This window comes from Eptatretus burgeri, unplaced genomic scaffold (assembly GCF_056783735.1).
Source record: "Eptatretus burgeri isolate ZD-2024b unplaced genomic scaffold, Ebu_testis_v1 Ebu_testis_scaffold_3154, whole genome shotgun sequence".
In the NCBI taxonomy this organism is placed as follows: Eukaryota; Metazoa; Chordata; class Myxini; order Myxiniformes; family Myxinidae; genus Eptatretus; species Eptatretus burgeri.
Genome location: NW_028225102.1, coordinates 132,932 through 148,827, shown reverse-complemented (window position 1 = coordinate 148,827; position 15,896 = coordinate 132,932). Strand labels below are relative to the sequence as shown.

At 44.4% G+C, this 15,896-nt stretch overlaps 3 protein-coding genes across 13 annotated transcripts in view; 1 reads left to right on the top strand and 2 right to left on the bottom strand.

Moving 5' to 3' along the window:
- LOC147006753 (uncharacterized) overlaps positions 1 to 1,310 on the bottom strand; it is a 17,590-nt gene extending 16,280 nt beyond the window's left edge. Inside the window, exon 1 of the mRNA XM_085867879.1 lies at positions 1,167 to 1,310. Coding sequence (XP_085724005.1) covers positions 1,167 to 1,310 — 144 coding nt within the window. The remainder of the gene's footprint in view (positions 1 to 1,166) is intronic.
- Positions 1 to 15,896, top strand: part of LOC147006752 (S-phase kinase-associated protein 1-like) — a 21,716-nt gene extending 5,820 nt beyond the window's left edge. For 5 of the 6 annotated variants that reach the window (XM_085867921.1, XM_085867923.1, XM_085867920.1 and 2 more), the window contains exons 2-7: positions 1,799 to 1,941; positions 2,313 to 2,386; positions 8,857 to 9,000; positions 9,168 to 9,308; positions 14,655 to 14,747; positions 15,543 to 15,896. In XM_085867921.1, the coding sequence (XP_085724047.1) occupies positions 1,845 to 1,941; positions 2,313 to 2,386; positions 8,857 to 9,000; positions 9,168 to 9,308; positions 14,655 to 14,747; positions 15,543 to 15,578 (585 nt within the window). In that variant the 5' untranslated portion in view covers positions 1,799 to 1,844 and the 3' untranslated portion in view covers positions 15,579 to 15,896. The remainder of the gene's footprint in view (positions 1 to 1,798; positions 1,942 to 2,312; positions 2,387 to 8,856; positions 9,001 to 9,167; positions 9,309 to 14,654; positions 14,748 to 15,542) is intronic. The other variant, XM_085867925.1, reaches the window with a different exon arrangement.
- The window catches only part of LOC147006751 (uncharacterized), a 29,128-nt gene continuing 16,785 nt past the window's right edge, over positions 3,554 to 15,896 (bottom strand). For all 6 annotated transcript variants that reach the window (XM_085867914.1, XM_085867918.1, XM_085867913.1 and 3 more), the window contains one exon: positions 3,554 to 5,750. In XM_085867914.1, the coding sequence (XP_085724040.1) occupies positions 4,584 to 5,537 (954 nt within the window). In that variant the 5' untranslated portion in view covers positions 5,538 to 5,750 and the 3' untranslated portion in view covers positions 3,554 to 4,583. The remainder of the gene's footprint in view (positions 5,751 to 15,896) is intronic.

Here is a 15,896-nt window from a genome sequence, read left to right as displayed (position 1 = left end):
ATGTGAATGTGAAAAACAATGAATGTGTGTGTGTGTGTGTGTGTGTGTGTGTGTGTGTGTGTGTGTGTGTGTGTGTGTGTGTGTGTGTGTGTGTGTGTGTGTGTGTGTGTGTGTGTGTGTGTGTGTGTGTGTGTGTGTGACCGCTGTTTCTCGACAACCACTGGTCCGATCTAATTGTAACTTGCCAGGTATATTGCTGGGGACCTGAGTACCTATGCCTTTTCAAGGTTTGATATTAATCGGACAAGTGGTTCCCAAGTTATGGCCATTTAATTACCAAACCAATGACAAGACACGTTGCTGCGTAGGCGTGGCCGATGGGGGAAAGGGCGCCATAGTTATAATGGCGTAGGAGTGGCAATGGTCAATGGCAGCCAATGTCATGGCAAGCAAAGACAGGGAGGTAAACTTGATTTTAATTTGGATTTTAATTAACTCTGTGTGTGTGTAAGTATCACAGCAGTTGTTACTTCAATGAAAGCGATAATTCGTGGAATGCATGTGAACTTTCCGTACGGGCACGCACCACTCCCGGATAGTGATGACAAACTGTATTCTAATAATTTCTCGATTTCTTATGCGCATTTATAGATAAACACAATGCCCCAATCCAGTCGTCGTTTACGAGAGCGAAGGAACGGCCTGTGTGGTTGTTTGAAAGATTTTTTTTTTTTTTTTGCACGTGAGGCCACGCACGTACGGGCACGCGAGAGCGAAGGAACGGCCTGTGTGGTTGTTTGAAAGATTTTTTTTTTTTGCACGTGAGGCCACGCACGTACGGGCACGCGAGAGCGAAGGAACGGCCTGTGTGGTTTATGTTTCTGGCACGCGGTTTGAAAGTTTTTTTATTATTATTTTTTTTTTTTGCACGTACAGCCATGTACTCGTGATTATAATGATGAAGAAGAATAAGAGATGCAATGATTTTAATGATGAAGAAGAAGAACAATAAGAAGCCTTCAGAGGCCTCCGTTCCCTGCGGCTTTGCATTTGGGGAGCTCTGAAGGAAATTTTTTTTTTTTCGTTTGAGATGAACTTTTCTTCAATTTCATATTCGTCATTGTTCCTTCAAAGTAACTCGCAAGTCAGGTGTCGTTATTCCTCTGGAGGGTCGATGTTTATATGCTTAATGTTAATCGAATCGTGAAGTCATTCTCCGTCTACACCTTTTCCTCCTCCTCCTCCTCCTTCATCTGCACGTCTTCCTCCACATCCTCCCGTCTGCACGTTCTCCTCCACATCCTCCCGTCTGCACCTTCTCCTCCACATCCTCCCATCTGCACCTTCTCCTCCAGCTCCTCCGTCTGCATCCTCTCCTCCAGCGCCTCCCGTCAAGTCGATTGGATGAAAATGACACTTTTAGAAAATTTTGTCAATGTTGACCTCAAAGATTGTTAGTGGTTCAATGTGCAGTGACCCAACCTGCAGATCCTTTTGAAATTTTAAGTCAATCAGATGAAAATTGGAGAAAAAGCACCTTAGTTCTTGACCTTTTGGCCTATGTTGACCCTTTGGCCTATGTTGACCCTTTGGCCTATGTTGACCCTTTGGCCTATGTTGACCCTTTGGCCTATGTTGACGTCAAAAATAATTGGTGGTTGAATGCAGTGAGCCGATATGAAAATGCTGTTCAAATTTCAAATTTAAATGGAGATGTTGCGTCTAGATCTCCCCCTCCCCCAAGGAAACAACAGCAGGTCGTGTAATGTAAACATCAGCCTGAGAGGCTTCTCATCTACAGAAACACCTGTTGCTTTTAAACTTTTTCCCCTGAGAAGTTTTTTGTTTCTTTTTTCAGTTTTTAACGGGTTCTTCTCCAGCATCATCGCTTCACACTGTGGAGGATGCCAAGCATCAAGTTACAGAGCTCGGATAGGGAGGTGTTTGAAGTTGATGTTGAAATTGCCAAACTGTCCGTGACAATAAAAACGATGCTGGAAGGTAAGAATCTGTCCAGTTGTTGTCACTGTGTTTGTGCATTTCCTTTTGTTCCAACGTATTTGTGTCTCTCTCTCCTCCTCTCTCTCTCTCTCTCTCTCTCTCTCTCTCTCTCTCTCTCTCTCTCTCTCTCTCTCTCTCTCTCTCTCTCTCTCTCTCTCTCTCTCTCTCTCTCTCTCTCTCTCTCTCTCTCTCTCTCTCTCTCTCTCTCTCTCTCTCTCTCTCTCTCTCTCTCTCTCTCTCTCTCTCTTCGTATTGCTATGCACTCCCTTCTTAATTCTGATCAACTCTCCTCCTCCCCAACGTCATTTCCTCACTTTCCATGTGCTCTTTCAATCCCCACATTACCACATACCTTTTTTCACATTTTGCAGATTTGGGAATGGATGAGGAAGAAGATGATGAGCCAGTTCCTCTCCCGAATGTCAACGCAACCATCTTGCGCAAGGTTCTCAATTCGTTGTGGGTTTTGAAGAAGTCGTACCCGTGTTCGCTCTCGGATTTATTCTCATGCTTGTAACATGGTGCAGGTTCCTTTATTTTTGTGTGCTGCCTTTGTTCTCACTACCCTGCCCTTTCTTGGTAGTGCCTGCTTGTAGTTTTATTTATTTATTTATTATATAAATACAAAGACTAAGCTCGTGGTTGAGCGAGAACACACAATGGATCAGTATGCAACAGAACAAAAGGAAAAGTAGAGAAAGAGAAGGGGAGGGGTTACGCCAATCAAACAATGCAGATATGGACAAACGGGGTGGGGTGGGGGGGGGCGTGGAACGCTGTTGTTTAGAGGGGGTAGAAAAGATCTTTTTTTATTGTGGATGATCTGAGATGGTGGTGAAGAGCCATATTGAAAACCTTGAGGGAATAATGAGATTGAAGGGAATGTAGAAGCTCTTTCCACAGGCTAGAAAATGAGTGGAGGTGAGTAGTGATCCTGGATTTAGGTAGTTTTAACAGAAGGGGGTTGATGGTGGACCGTGTCAGCCTTGCAGAAACCTGGGGGGGGGGGGACAAACCATGGAAAGAGAAGCGGGTGCCACACCAGAAAGGAGGCGGTAGAAGACAGAGAGACCACTGACCTGTCTACGATGTTAAAGTGTTAAGCCCATAAATTCGGCTTCATCGTGGGAGGTTCCAATAAACCTTGAAGGCCTTTGTTTCTGCGGCGTCAAGCTGAGCAAGGTGTGAGGTAGGGGAGCCAGCCCAGGGGGGAGAGCAATACTCCATCAAGCTGTGGGTGAAGGCCTTGTAGGTAGATCAGAGTTCAGGTGCACCAAGGAAGAGATCATGAGCCAGTTGGGTTGGTCGGTACCATCTGGGGGGAATAATTCTCATTGTGATTTTTGGCAAGGTATCCAACCCTAGAGTTAGAAAAGATGTGATAGCATTGCATCGGCGGTAGCTTTTTGTGTTGTCACCCTGTTTATATGCCTACCCTTAAATAAGCTTTTGTGCAAAACGGCCAGTACAAGGTAAGACATCCTACTTGAACTTAGCAACATTTTTTTTTATCAGTCAAACATTAACATTGAAATTTGTCTCACATTTTGCTCGGATCATTTGTTTCTCAACAAAAAGTGCTTAACATGCCTAAGTTCAAAGGTATGTCATTGGTGACACTTATATCAGCGTCTATTTCCTGTGTGATAAATCATTCCGCTTTTCGAAAAGTATTTGTCTATCATTTACTGTGGAAAGTAAAAAGAAGCTCTGGAACAATATAATTACATGGGTGTTCAGCAAATTTATGAAGAAATCCAAAAATCTCAATTTCTCTTTTGTATGTTGTATATTAAGATCAGTGCAGTAGACAGTTACCCCACCCCACCCCAAATGAAAAAATTCCTTCTTTGGACGGATTTATGTGGTTTGGTCAATGTCATATTTTCCCTGTTGTTATTGAAGGATACTTTCCGAGAATCAAACATACCGAGCGTAGTGGAGTGCGCCTGTAATCCGGCTACTCAGAGGCTTGGGTTGGAGGATCGCTTGAGGACGGGAGCTCTGCGCTGGGCCGTGCTACGAGAGGGTGGAGGGCAGCCCGGAATCATGGCGAAATCCAATCCTTATCCCTGCGTCGTAAGAGGCGATCAGGGTTGCGTCAGGAAGGGCATCCGGCGTAAAACCTATGCCAAATCAGTATGCGGATCATAACGGATGATCCGCTGTGGCGACCCCTAACGGGAGCAGCCGAAAGACGAACGACAACAACAACAACTTTCCGAGAATCAAACAAAGGTAAATGATAGCATGTTCATGAACAAGATTAATGTTTTTTCCCTGTAAGTTCTCAAAAAATACAGAATTTCAGGTCTTAAGATAGTCAATAATGCACATATGAAGGTATCAAACACCCGTATTACACACTGTAAACCAATAAGACAGTAGCAAGATGGTTAATCATGTGCAATCTGTTCAATTAGTCAAAGGTGAAAATAAAACTCAATCTTCTGTTGTGGGGCATAAAATTACAGGATAGAAACACAAATGTGGTGTTCCACACCAACAAGGCCATTACCTCGGCCCAATGTGTTGCTGATAAACGTATTGTCTGATGAACCAAAGACGGGTCCTTAATAGTTTCTTAGACATCTCTGATCATATGCACTGATTGTAAGTGATGTAAAATGTTCAATATGAACTTAAAAATCACAATCATTATCCAGTTCTTCAATATCCTCATCTAAACTTTCCCCATCGTCTGACTCAAAGATGGATGCCTGGTTCTCACAGTCTGGCAGTCTGCACATATCAGTGCATTTCAGTCCGTTTGACAAACGCACACATTTTGGTGGTGAACACTTCCTTTTACAATTGCAGGCCAATAAATCAAGGACCACCTCAGGTGCTGGCTGACCATCCATCCACTGCACCACCAACTGTTCAACTCCTTCTTCCTTCTCCATATTCCATCCTCGGCCAACAGGACTTGGTACTTTCGGGTCCTGTTCAAGACATCGTCTCCATATTGCAGCCTGGTAGTTGGCTCTTTGTGCGTGTTTCACTAAGCAGTCCCTACATGGTGGAAGCTGGTGGCTCTCTATCTCGCCTTTCTTTGCACAGACTAGGTCGTACCAGAGATAATTGACCTTAGTGGATGATGCCTTTGGTGCATAGAGGAGGCAAGTAAATGCCTCTAGTTTGTTCATCAATTCTCGGGAGAGGTCCCAGAAATGAATCAACTTTAGGAATGTGTCCTGGGTTTCCCTGTTGCTGGTCAAAAGTTTCAAGACGCTTGTCTTCTCTTTGCCTGCAAACACACTGACAGTGTCACATCCTGTTTCTGCATGCATCCCAATGAGAGCCATACAGACATCTATGCCAACAGTGGCAGCAACCTTCATGATGTCAACGAGCCTCATCGGGGTTCGAGTTCCACATTTATGGAACAGTGGGACTCCAATCTTGTTATGAAATGCCAAGGACATGATGAAGACATCTGTGTCCTCTGAGCAGATCACGACAGCCTGAAGGCGCTCTCTTGCTGCATGAGCAGCATGGAGAAGTAGGCACCCATCTGCTTCTTCCTGTTGGCACTGAAGAGCTGGCACCTCCTCACTGTCGTGAGATGTGATTCTGTAACATTTGACTGTCATTCACAGTTGCATGTAGAACCTTCCCCTGTAGCTTTTCTCTGTATTCTGGTTTCCTCCTTTCACCGACGAAGAAGATAATGAGACGTCTTGTTATTAACTGTGCTCAGGAACCTCCTCCACTGCCTCACAATATGTGTGCCTGTGATGCTTTGCAGCTGATGGCCGGCCTCTCCACCTCGTAGTGATCTCTCACTGTTCTTGATAGAGTTCTCCCTGTATGTGTCAAACACAACATCTATTCTGTCACGATCAGCTCCTTCCCTCAGTGCCAGAGACAAAACTGTAGCGGCGATATCTCCAAAAGTAACTTGATCACTTTTTACTCCATGGAGTAAAACATCGAACTCGAAATATATTTTGTTATTTTAGTTTGTGATTAAATTTTCTTCAAATTCACTTATTTAAACATGGTATCCATTAATTAGGGTATGGGCAAACAACTTCCGTGCCACTTTTTATGAAAACAAAATCATATGTTCTGCAATGTATCAGCACTGGACTATCAGCGCCTGTAATTGCAAACACTAAATGCTAGGCTAGTTTCAACAACTGTTTTGAAAAGCAAATAACATGAGCTACGTGCCTAACAATTTTCAAGAAGATATAGCCGATAATAAAAGAGAACCATTAGTTTTAAATAGAATGTCTTCTTCTGTCTAACGCCAGTTTCAGAAAGGTTTATTTTGGGATGGGGTTACTAAACGGCTGATAACACACAAAAGGCTACCACCAATGCAATGCTATCACATAGTTTCTGACTGTAGAGATGTATACCCTGCCAAAAATTATGAGCATTATTCCCCTCGGATGGTACCGGTGGCCAAAAATTACTGCGTCTGGCTCATGGCCGAAAGGACTTTGTTTCGACGGAAGATGACTCGTTGGACTTTGAAGGCCAACTTTGAAATGTGGTTTGCCCAAGAAAGATCATGGCTGATAGTGAGACCCAGAAGTTTGAATGACTGAACTTCATGAAGAAAGTAAATGGGAGGATTTGGCAGATGGTCCTTTCAGACAGAGATAGTGAGAGTGCGAGACTTGTTAGGATTTAAATACATATTCCAAATGTTCGACCAGTTTGTGATTATATCAAGGTCTGAAGAGAGGGAAGAGGCTCCCGCCTGCGTATCGAAAAGGATCATGGAGGTCACGCAGAGGGTGGAGTCATCAACAAACAGATTAAGGGATTTTCTTAGAGTCCGTGAGATCGTTGATGAAGATTAAGAATCAGACTTTGTTGTTGACCTTCTGAGTGTTTCCTCTGATTTTCCAGTCACATCCTTTGACACATGGTGTCCGAACTTGGTGTCACGAGTGTTCACTCTCCCCAGGATAGTTTTGCACTACGACCTGCTTCTCCAACAACACCCCACCCTACCCCTCCTTCTCGAGCAAACACACACAGTCGGGGGGTAATAGGGGTGGTGGTTGTGGCAGGAGGTGGGGTAAAGAGCAAAACTATTCTGGGGGAGTGGACACCCTTTATGCCAAGTGTGAGTGAGCCCCATGGGTGAAAGGTTGAACCCAGTAGAGGGAAGCAAAAACACATGGTGGGCGGTGGGGCTGATCTGTGTGGAGGGATGACGTGGGGTGGTGGCTTTGGGGGGGAGGCTTATCATGCTAAACCACCCTGGGGAGTGAATGGTCTTCATGGCAAGTTTGAGCCCCGTGGGTCAAAAAATTTGGCCGGCAAATCGGAACAAACACACAGTCAGGGGATGATGGGGTGGGGTTGGGGCAGGAGGTGGGGAAAAGTGCAAAACTATCCTGGGGGAGTGGATGGTGAGAGTGTGATAAACATACAAATTGTCGTGGGGGTGGCCAGCCCAGGTTTACCCCCTGACCCAATTTGTGGTGACGGGAGGTTAACACCGCCAGCCCCCGAGACAGCCGAGCGGTTCCTTTTTAATAGGAGGCGGACACGTTGATCCTTGGAGATTTTAACACATGCTCAAAAGGCAGGGGGCGCAATGGCGGACGGGCGGAGGAGCACGGGGAATGAAACGGATGCACAGGGGGGTTTATCCTCGAACCCCACCACAAATACACGAATACAGTTTCTTTAAATGAACACATTTAATGAACATAAACTAATATTTACAAAGGACAATCATTCAAAAGGTAATGATGACAATAAAGTAAATAAGTCCTACAGTCGAGGCGCCACACACACACACACACACACACACACACATACACACACACACACACACACACACACACACACACACACACACACACACACACACACACACACACTCAAATACAGATAATGAAGAAACAAAATAAAAAGAAAACCCTTCCTTTCAACGATTCTTGCACTTCGCTTGGCCCAGAGCTGGTCTTTTTGGGACTTGGAATCGAGGCGTTTCCACCAGCACGTGCATCCGCACGCAAAATGGCGCTTCTCTCGTAGCAGGACAAACGCACGCCACGTAATCCGTGAGCGGCATTCAACACCAAGGCTCAGAGCCCCAGTGCAGCTGCTAATGACACACGATGCTCGAGGTCTGTTTCTCATGACTCAACCAAGAGGAAAAGGCCACCGTCTTGCTTCACCACATGAGCCAAATCGCCTCAACACGAATTCAATGGTCGTGTCGTCGTCCCTCTGTGTGCGCTCACCCTCTGCTCTCGCCTCTCCAAAAACAATGCACCTCGTGCCTCCGCTCTGATCACGGCTCTCCACAAAATGCACAAGTCAACTGAGTCAGATGCCTCTCAAAATGTGCCAACCTTGAACTCCACTCTCCTGGTGTTACTTCAACCGCTGATAGGGGCTCAAACTGGGGCCCTAAGATCCCAAGCCAGCCACCCGAACCGCTAAACCACCACCAGGCTCAGTGCGCTAAGCTCTCCTTTACGCTCTCGAATGTCGATGAGCTCTCCTCTGCTCTCTTCTTCTCTCCTCTCTCCTCGCTTCTCCTCTCTCTCCAGGTGGTATTCATAGTAAGACTTTTATAAAATGGATTTCAGACATTATTTGGTGTCCATCTTCACTGTTATTCTATACATAAGCATTTTGATGAGACAGTATGAATCGTAATTAATGCTTCACTGCACATCTGCTTTCCCTTCCTCTCACCTCTTGCTGCCTTACCTTCCCCCCACCCCTCCTTGCTTCCCCTCCCTCTCTTTCCCTCTCCACCTCTCTCTCTCTCTCTCTCTCTCCCCCACCCCCAGCAAACTTTAAAGGATTGGTTTTGGATTGCACTCGACCTTTTGTTTTGCATCAAAATATCGATGCCTTGGTGTAATTTGTGTACAAGTTATTCTTTGGGTTGTGTTCAGCATTTTGGTTGGTGTTTACTTGCTGCAGGTTGTGCAGTGGTGTTCACATCACAAGGATGATCCTCCACCTCCTGAGGATGATGACAACAAAGAAAAGAGGACAGATGACATTCTTGTGTGGGATCAGGAATTCCTCAAAGTTGATCAAGGAATGCTTTTTGAACTCATCCTTGTGGGTTTGTTTCCCTGCTCTATTCTCTCTACCTTGTACCCTCCTCCTCCTCCTCCTCCTCCTCCTCCTCCTCCTCCTCCTCCTCCTCCTCCTCCCGAAAACCTGAACCAAACTGCATTCTCTTCACATTAACCACCCACAGATGTTTATTCTTTTCCCCACTGCAGGCTGCCAACTACCTTGACATCAAAGGCCTTTTGGATGTTACGTGTAAGACAGTGGCAAACATGATTAAAGGAAAAACTCCTGAAGAGATTCGCATAACATTCAACATCAAGAATGACTTCACTGAGGAGGAAGAACGGCAGGTGAAGTGGGGGGGTACAAGGATGGAGAGACTTTTGAAATGTAAAGATGGATCTTAAAACATTCTGTGGTGGAATAATTATGCATTTAAGATGATTTGTTGATTTTATTGGTGTTTGCACGAAGTTTTAAAATGTTAATGGTTTTGAAAATACAGTAAACCCTCAAATATCGTGGGGGTTAGGTTCCTGGAAAATGCTATGCTAGTGGAAACCAAAGTCCAATGGGAAAAGGGGGGGATCGGTTCCTGGGCTTCGAGAAAATACAGAGGAAGGTTGGCGACAGCCAGAAATAAACATATCACAATTGAAATAAACATGTAAAATAAATATAAACCACGTTAACATTGAAATAAACATGTAAATAAAATCAATGAATACAAGTCTGAAGACGACGATGGTTCACGAGCCATCAATTTGACGATGGAGATTGTTTCAGAAGTCAAGGATGAGACAATGTGATAATGTTTGACCAAGTTATAAAAATGATCAACATGATGTGGTACGAGTGACGGGTTATTAGCTGCAAAATGTCGAAAACCCGGTTTCGTTCAACAACTTTCAAAATTTGACCTTTGCATAACCTTTAAAGGTCACAAAACAATGTTGTGGACATTAAAATAAGGAAACAGGATATGTGCTATAGCTTATTGGAGTTCGTTCGTCGAAGAAGGTCGAAAACCCGGTTCGATTCCCACAACTTTGAAAATTTGACCTTTGTGGCCTTCAAAGGTCAAGGATTAAGACCTTTAGTGCAAAACTTCCTCTGGAAATTCCAGGAACAATATAACGTCATATCGGCTACATGGCATTTCGCACTCATCGGATTATCCATACTTTGATGAAATCAGCGTAAAAACAAACTTGAAGGGGGCGCCACGGGCAAGGTCTTCGAGATAGAGCAAAATGGTTTCAAGACTTTAGGTGGGGAATGACCTCAAGATTATGCATAAAAAATATTGTCATCCTTGCTCTCAAAGTTTGGGTCGTCGTATGATTTTTAAGTCAAAATTCGCAATTTTCTAAGTTTTTGACGTTGGGAGAAAAATGAAAAATCAGACAACAAGAAGTTTTAGATAATTCATTTTGCGATTCAAATACCGAAGAACCCATTCCATTCAGTCAATTCCCCAGGAGAAGAAAGATTTTTAATTCGACTACCCCCTAAAAATGGCTATTTTTTGGGCGTGGCTCCGCCCACAATGGAAAACACAACTAGACATTGATATCGAACACATAACCAAGTTTCATCAAGATCGGATCTAAGTCCGCGGAGTTGTGCTCTGGACAAACACACAGACATAACGAATATAGTGGTCACTCTGGCTGGTGCTCGTGAACCAAAAATAAACAAAAACACAAGACTTATACCTTTTTATTATTTCCTCCAAAACAGCGAGGTGGGTGAAGGTAAGAATATTACGTTCTCGTACTGTAATCTGCCATAAATATAAAACACAAAACTTAGCTCGGGATGATAATGATGCTGTTTGAGGGGGGAGAGGGGAAGATGGAGCAGGGTGAGGGGGAGGTGGGAGGGGGATTCAGCAATTGGAAGAGCAGCATTAGCTTTACGATGGTCATCTGCAACATTGCCACATCGGAGAAGGGTAAGACGATCCTTAACCACCTTAACTTGAACCCCGGAGCAGATCTTTCTTGCATGGATGGGAAGATGCAACATGACATGGCATCCTCTTCCCGAATCATCCCGTCTCGTCGGTGTTAAAAACCTTCTCCAGCATATAACTCCCTTTGCCTCGATTTGTTCCATGAGCTGTGGTCGGTAGTTTTTCGCAGCATCATGGCATGCCAATGCTGCTTCTCCAACTAGTTTTCCATGATGGAGGCTGAATCTTATTTTGAAATGCTCAAACCAGCCCTTGGTGGCATATAACTTGTGGGTAGCCTTAGTTGAATTGGACCCTTTGGTTGACTGGTGGAAACGTTGGTAAATCCTCAATGATTTCTCCTGTATCAAAAAAGCACTTTTTCTGTATCAAATGATTTTTCCTGTTTCACCAGTCCACTCAAAAGTGTTTTTTTTCTGTGTTTGGTCCTCGATCCAAGCATTAAGCGCCTTTTCCATCCCTTCAATATGAGGATCACGGGACTGGAAAGAATTTTTTGTGTTTTGCGGAGCGCTGGTGGCACACTTGAACGGATATTTGACTCGCTTTCATGGATACACCGCACAGTCTCTTCATTCGTTCCGTCATGGCAGCCCACAAATGCTGAACTTTCACCTCGAGCCAACCGATCTACCAACTCCATGTCACAACCTTTCTCTGCCTTTTGGCACTTTGTCCATCACTTTATGTTTGGGCACCATTAAAAGTGGTGCACAAGAAACAAAAGGCTTGTCATGGGAGATGAGAGTACTTGCACGGGATGCAAATGATGACTCCTCTCAGCTCAAAAACCGTGATTGGTCGAAATGAAATTGCACGAGAACGAAATGGGAACACAAGAGGTTGCTCGCGATTGGTTTGAAATCTGTGATAATAGAACCTGCGATATTTGAGGCTTTACTGCACCTTTTGTTTGAAACAAATTGCAAATCTTCACACCTCATTGTGCTGATGTGTGTTGGACCCGTGATACTCTAAACATGTGACTATAAGGTGAATGGTTTTTCAAAAGTTATGCTTTCTTTAAAACAGCCGTCGATTGACTTTGACTCTGCAACTGGACCGGACGGGATCAGCTCACATGTTCTAAAAGCCTGCTCTGCTGCTCTTGCACTTTCTCTATCTGCTATTTTCACCCTGACATTTACCTTCGGCCATCCTCCATCTGCTTGGAAATCAGCCAACATCACAGCATTACATTAAAAAAAGGTGCAAAAACGGATCCCATAAACTACAGCCTTATCAGCTTCCAATCTTCAGCAAGGTCATGGAATCCATCATCACAGTTGAAAAATCATTCGTTTTCTCCAACAGCCTCATTTCAGATCCTCAATTCAGATTCAGACCTGGTTACTTCACCTTGGACACGCTTACTTCTACTCCCCAACAATGAATGGAGTCCCCCCAACATCAGACATGAGATTAGGGCAGTCTCTCTGGACATTTCTTGAGCTTTTGATACAGTCTGGCATCCCACCTTGCTCTCCAAACTGTCTGCCTATGGAATCCAAGGTCAACTCCATTCTTGGATTACTGACTTCTTCACTCTTGTTGTCACCATGTGTCTCTCAATGGAACCCTTTATTTTCCTCTCCCTGTCAAGTCTGGAGTACCCCAAGGCAATGTTCTAGGCCCCATATTATTAGGTCATCTCGACCGAGATGACCTTATAAAGCCGGACCAAATGTCCGTCCGTACGTCAAGAATTTTTCTTTCCGATCTTGATGAAACTTAGTATGTGGGTAGAGGTCGATGAGTGTTGCACAACGGTATAACTTTTGTCCGGGTTCAAGGTCAGGGACGAGGTCACGAGGTCATGTAAGTTATAAAAATCGCCATTTTCAAAACCAATCGAGTCTGCCATTCTACAAGATATTCGGCAACTGTTTATTGATTATGATAGTAAAAAAATACTATCTTGTATCTCGCTGGACAGATTTTTGAATTTCCGTCCCGTTTGGCCGCCACGTAACCTGGAAGATGGGGAAAAAACACCTCCTGGTACAAAGAAAACTTTTTACTTCCAATTTTGATGAAATTTGGTATGTGGGTAGAGGTCGATGAGTAATCATGAATGTAATAATGCAACGACATATTTTTTTCCCAGATTCGACGTCAGGGTCAGGGTCAAGGTCACGAGGTCACGAAAGTTGTGAAAGTCGCCATTTTCAAAACCTATCTCGTCTGTCATTTTAGGAGATATCTGGCAACGGTTCATCGATAATTATGATAGTAAAAAACATTACAGAGATGACCATCACCCCCACACGGGGGTAATTTTTCCTCATGATCTCACTGATTCTCTGGAAAGTCCTTTCTGTCTCTGCTGATGACGTCATCCTTCAGGCAGGCAGGCTGTAGCCTCGACCCTCTCTTCAGTCCTTGATAAAATCACAAACTGGTCACACACTTGGAACATGTCTTTCAATCCTGGGAAATCCCACACATTCTCTCTCTCTCTCTCTCTTGGGTCACCGAAATAGGTGACCCTTATTGTCAGTAATTCTGTGTTTGTTTGGATGTTTGTTCGTTTGTCATCAACATAATTGGAAGTAAACGTGGGTGGATTTTGACCAAACTCGGGTGGTAGGTACATCTTATGACCGAGTGCTTTGGAAATTGTGATTATTGCTAGGGACGCTTTGGTTCCCGAGCAACAACCGAAAAACCTTCAAAATCGGTACCATTCACGCAAAATCAATTCCGAAAGCCATTATCCCACGTAGGGTTATGAAATTTGGCACGAATGATCTACAGGTAATGCTCTATTCAAATATATTCCGTCCGTTTTTTTGATATATGGAATACTTTACCCGCAGCGCCCCCTACAATAAAGGTATGCGCGAAAATTGGCGAGAATTGAAGGCCCCCGAGCGACCAGGTGAGTGCATCGATACGAATGAAACTTTGCGTGTTCATGGTACTCAATGAGTACTACAACTTTGCCTCAGGACATGTTGACCGATTTCGCTTCGGTCAGGGGTCAAAGGTCAATTAGTGCAAAAATCGAAAATATGCGAGAGCTGGAGGTGCCTTCGTGCCAAATGCTACTCCTCCTAGGGTTATGGTCGGATGGTCATGAAAATTCACACTAATCGTCTGGAATACATTGTGCACAAATGATCGAGCCGGATTTTCGATGCAGATCTTTGTTCACCCACAGCACCCCCTAGAACTTTGGGGATTTCCGATTTCAAACCGCATTTTCGGTACTTTTCATTCAAATGGATACCGAGTAGTTATCAGATGGAACTCGATGAGATTTGATATGTATAATCTTAAGGTGATTCCCTATCCGCTATGTGACATCCATTTTGCTCTATATCTTATAGTTTCCATGCTCGGCGACCCATCGCCGCCTACCGGCTTGTCTGTCTGTCTCTCTCTGTCTGTCTGTCTGTCTGTCTCTGCCTCTGTCTGTCCTGTCTCTCTCTCTCTCTCTCTCTCTCTCTCTCTCTCTCTCTCTCTCTCTCTCTCTCTCTCTCTCTCTCTCTCTCTCTCTCTCTCTCTCTCACTCTCTCTCTCTCATGATCTTGCTTGGGCAAGCCACATTTTATAGTTTGCCTCCAAAATCAGATGCTGGCTGGGCATCCACCGGTGTGCAAAGTCCTTCATTGGCATACCTGATCTCCTATCCACCAAAAAGGCTTTCATCTGTTGCTTGATGGAGTCCTGATCTCCCCTCTGGGTTGGCTCCCCTTCCTCACATCTCGCTCAGCTTGACGCTGTGGAAACCAAGACTTTCAAGATCTTTGGAATCTCTCGCGATGAAGATGAGTCTATGATTCTATCACTTCGCCATCGCCGACAGGTCAGTGGTATCTCTGTCTTCTTCTGCCTCCTTTCTGGTCTTGCACCCTCTGTGTTCTCCGTGCTCTGTCCCTCCCAAGTATGTGCAGGATACACATCCACCAGCAACCCCCTCTGAGTGAAATTGCCTAAATCCAGAACCACTGCTCACATCCACTCATTTATTCCTCTCTTTTTTCCCACCACCTTCCACACTCTCTTCAATCTCATTCTTCTTTCCCAGTCTTCAAGACATCTGCTCAACACCATCTCAGGTCATTCCCCTCCCTAAACCACGATCTTTTCTATACCCGTTAAACCACCCCCACCCTCCCAAGGTTTTGCTTGTGTATCCATCTTCTCCACCCTTTGCTTTCTCCCCAAACCATCATCATTACCTGCATCCCTTGTTTGTCCGTGTCATGCTACCTTCTTTTTCTACCCTGCTGTTGGCGTTTCCCCTTTCCCCTGCTCTTCCCTTTGTTATGTTGTGTCCTTATCTGTTCTGTCCGAGCTCCTTCCAGGAACCTTGACCATGTATTATAATAAATTGAAAAAATTGATGTATTGCTCTGTAACTTGTCTTGAAATGAAGCCATGTACCAAGTTTCAGTTGAATATGTTAAACAGTATGGAAAAAAAAAGTCTGAAAAGCCACAGGTCGGATGGACGGACAGACTGAGCACAAAGCTATAGTCCCCTCCGGTGAAACTGGTTCGGGGCTATTAAATGTTTCTTGTGAGAGAAAGCAATGAGTTTGCGAGGAGACAGGTACTTGGTTGTTCACACACCGAAATCCTTTCCTTTCTACCATCAGGTTCGTAAAGAAAACCAGTGGTGTAAAGAAACATGAAGAACTTTCGGTGTCGTTTTAATATACCTGTTAGTCCATACTGGATGTGACTTTCTCTTCAATCTCCGTTCTTCACTCTTCATTATCTCATGCTCATTGCCTCTTCTCCATTTTCATCTCACTGATTGTCCTGCTTCCCCTCACCCCTTCCACCCCCCCCTCCTCACTGGTTTCTTATTCCTCCAAGAAATTGTCCCACATCTTCTTGATGTTTCCCTATTCCTTCATGTAGCCTCTCCTTCATTCCTTATCATTGTCCCTTCCCTCATCTGGCTTCAATAAATAAACTTCATTGCCTTCGCATTCTGCGAAAGGTTA